The 3,552-nt window shown below is 33.6% G+C and overlaps 1 protein-coding gene across 1 annotated transcript; it reads right to left on the bottom strand.

Moving 5' to 3' along the window:
- Positions 1-995: 995 nt before the first annotated feature.
- LOC141691715 (uncharacterized) lies at positions 996-3,191 on the bottom strand. The gene is made up of 6 exons (XM_074496474.1): positions 2,960-3,191; positions 2,410-2,868; positions 2,037-2,289; positions 1,775-1,911; positions 1,402-1,501; positions 996-1,311 (listed from the first exon to the last, which is right to left on the bottom strand). Exons 1-6 carry the CDS (start codon positions 3,189-3,191, stop codon positions 996-998), a joined length of 1,497 nt encoding a protein of 498 aa, XP_074352575.1.
- Positions 3,192-3,552: the final 361 nt, after the last annotated feature.

The following is a 3,552-nucleotide window of genomic DNA, read 5'->3' as shown; positions in this document are numbered from 1 at the left end:
TTTAATAATTTATACAACAAAACTGAGTAAATATTTTTTTAATTAAATACTTTTTAAAAAAATCCAGTAAATATTACATAACATAAATAGTACACCATGAGGATTCCTTAAAGTATGAGAATATTTTTATCAATCTTGTTCCTGCTTAAACTTTGCATTAGATTGGTACACAGTATGTGAATAGATTTGGCATATAGAAAAACTTGGTTGATTTTTATTACTGTCTAAACATTACTAATCAGATATTTTAATTTTGTATAGCATTATACAATGGTGTCTACTTCAATAATGAAAGTTGACAGTGGATTATATTTGTATATTGAGATTAAAAAAATCTATTAAAGTTAATTGTCCATCTACATATTAAAAAGTTTGTTTACACATAGACTTAATAGTATACTGATAGCAACCATGAAGACTAACATGTAAAAGTGACACAACTTGATATAACAAAGCAACATGACCTCAGTTATATCCCCAGAAATGAGACAAAAATTAAATAGTTCAAATTACTTGTTACAGTTATGTTCTGGAATTCAGATTCACTTAGTTGGAGATTAACGTTACCAAACAGTTTGCAGCAACTATCATTCCGAGGAGCTTATTCCTCATAATAAGAAATTAGTCATATACATGAAATTATTATAAATGTAGGTGGGTATAGTAGTGATATTTTAAATTTTAAGTGCGAGGAATATCTTCAATTAATTGAGGCAGAATTAAGATTCTATAATCTGCTACATAGAAAATTATAGTTAAAAAGGAAAAATGAGTTCATTATAACCATGTGAAATATAACAACTTTTAGCTCAATATAACACATCAACATGACTTCAGTTATATCTCTAGAAATATGAGACAAAAATTAAATAGTTCAAATTACCTATTAGAGTTATGTTCCGGATATCTGATTCACTTAGCTGGAGATTAACGTTTCCAGAAATTTTACGCCTTGAGTAGAGAACATCATCTGCCATTGCTTTCCAATGTTGTTGTCATAGTTTCAAAGGATCTGCCACCTGATTATTAGATAATATGAATACAAACAATTGTCTCAACTGAAAGGGCATAACATGATTGAAATTCTCGGTCATGGTGACATCCCATTGTTTGTCATCCTTTAATAGGCCAAGAGCATCACATGGCTCTTTGTATGTATTATACACAATGCCATTAACAGTTCTGAGGTCTTTGAAAGATGTTGCTCCTTTAATGTGCATCAAAATCATACGCAGATAAAATGTTTCTCCAGAAGATGCATAAACATCAGATAAATTCCCAAAAACTGTACCACGTTCACGAATCTTCCACCTTTTTTAATCCTGTTTCCAAGTAAAATTCTGAGGAAACTGATGATATGTAAACTTTCTTGCCTCTGGTATATTTTTATTTGCCTGAAACCATCCTTCCAATTTGCTAAATCTCTTTTTAGCCTTCTCCGCAACATCTTGAAGATTTTCATGTTGCTTAAAAGACACACTTTTTTCGCCTTCCAAATGCACTGGCAAACACTCAACAGTAGGAAAACGATGATGTATGTCAAATCCTAAAAGACGTCAGGCAGCTTCCGAAGCACATATATAACGACCATCAAGGAAATTATTTATTTCATCATTTGACTTTGGTTTTGAAGATGAAGTGCTTGCTTCATTTCCTTGCTGTTTTTTCCTCAGAATCATGGTAGCCGTATCGTGACCTTTCAAGCAGTATTTAAATAAATTTTTCAAAGATCGCGAACTGTTACAAACCTCCAAATTAATATGACAGTGGAAACAGACTAATAAATCCCTATTATAAGGAACCACGTATTGGTTATCAAGTTCCACTCCTTTTTTTGTCACAGTCAATCCTGTGCGTCGTTTACGATATACAGGAAAGCCACAATCGTCAAAAAATGTGTGAGCATTAAACCTGGATAAGGAAAAAAAGGATGGTTATTATATTGCTACATTTATGTTGTTAAATCTTGGTATAAAAAAACACAAGCTTATTAAACATATACCAATGCAAATGCCAAATATGAAAAAAATCAACACCTTTTAGGAAAATGGCGACCACAATTCCTCTTAACCATGCAAGGAGAGTAGGAGTAATCTTTTCCACATGGCCCATGAATCATGTGACTGTTGACAACATTAAAACCAATAGGATCATGATTTTTATCCGGTATTTCAGCCGAGATTAACTGATTAATGTCATTAACATTTTGCGGGCGATCTCTCAGGTGCAACCATATCAACATGTGACAGTGAGGAAGACCGCACTTTTGGAATTCAATTACATGCATTACTACAAAAGAAAGAAACAGTGATATATTTATTTACGACTTTAAAAGGTATAAACAATATGTAATAAACTAAGATTTTATAATTGTAAGGAAGAAACTAAATCATAAGAGTGCATTACTACCTCCTATGCATTTCCCAAAATAATTCTTGTTTTTGATAAGGTCCAGCAACTGGTCAAGTTTTAACTTGAAAACTCTTGCTGTCACATCAGGTTTGTCAGCAACATCTACTCCAGGGAAAAATTTCATCATACTCTTAATCTCAGGCCATTGTGTATTACACGTCATTTTCAAAAATAGGGATGGATGACTGATGGTACGACAAATAGCTAATAAATCTTTGAAGTATTGATTCATATATCTTTGCGAATCAGTGTGAGTTGCAGGAAGGATGACATTCTTGCCTTTTATAGATGGATTTGTATCACCTTTTGATACCGAATAACGAATAGATTTATAAAGATCAGACCTTATTATATTCTGATGAGCTTGAATCCAGTCCAGTCTATATTGCTCAACTGCTGCAAAGGCATCTACCACAAATGGTTGCCATAAACGACCGCCAAGATGAATATTCATGCCTGTTATAGTATATATAAAGTTAGCACTAAAGATATAATTCTGAGCACAACCCTAATATATTATGCATCAGAAGACAGTGGTTAAAAGTACCTTCTTCTGGGCGTATCATTAACTTATAAGCATAATATTCTCGCATTGTGACAATAGTTCTGTGTTGAGTCTCATCTGGATGTAGATCACTTACATTCCCATCCGACACTTTAGGCTTTTTGTTGTGAAGGGGAATATCTAGATGAAAACCATCATCAACATAAGGAAAAAGCAACGGATATTGAAGCTGCATAAAGTGCTTGCAGGTTTCATATATTCTTTTCAGATACATCTGCTTTGTTTGAACGACAATATCTCTGAATGTGCAAGTATCATCGCTATCTCCAACTACCAAGGCTGCCACCTCATTTGAAGGTCCAACCTAGTTTTTCCTGCCAGAGGCTGACTTAGATGAAACCAAAAGCAAACTAAAGTCGTCTGTTTCACCAAGATTAATACGATCACGCGCATAACGAAAACCTTCTACCAATTGATTATTTTCGTCAAGAATCTTTAACAACCCTTCTACAATATCTGGATCAAGCACTTCCGAGCCAGGTACTGCATTCATGCGATTTTCTATTTCATTTTCAGTGTCATACACATACAGTTGGCAGAATTTTGCTGGTTGACCATCCTTGGGTTTGAGGCTT

The sequence above is a fragment of the Apium graveolens genome, chromosome 10 (assembly GCF_009905375.1).
Source record: "Apium graveolens cultivar Ventura chromosome 10, ASM990537v1, whole genome shotgun sequence".
Classification (NCBI taxonomy): domain Eukaryota; kingdom Viridiplantae; phylum Streptophyta; class Magnoliopsida; order Apiales; family Apiaceae; genus Apium; species Apium graveolens.
Note: the sequence above shows the minus strand (reverse complement) of the source record. Positions and strands in the feature narration are given on the sequence as shown.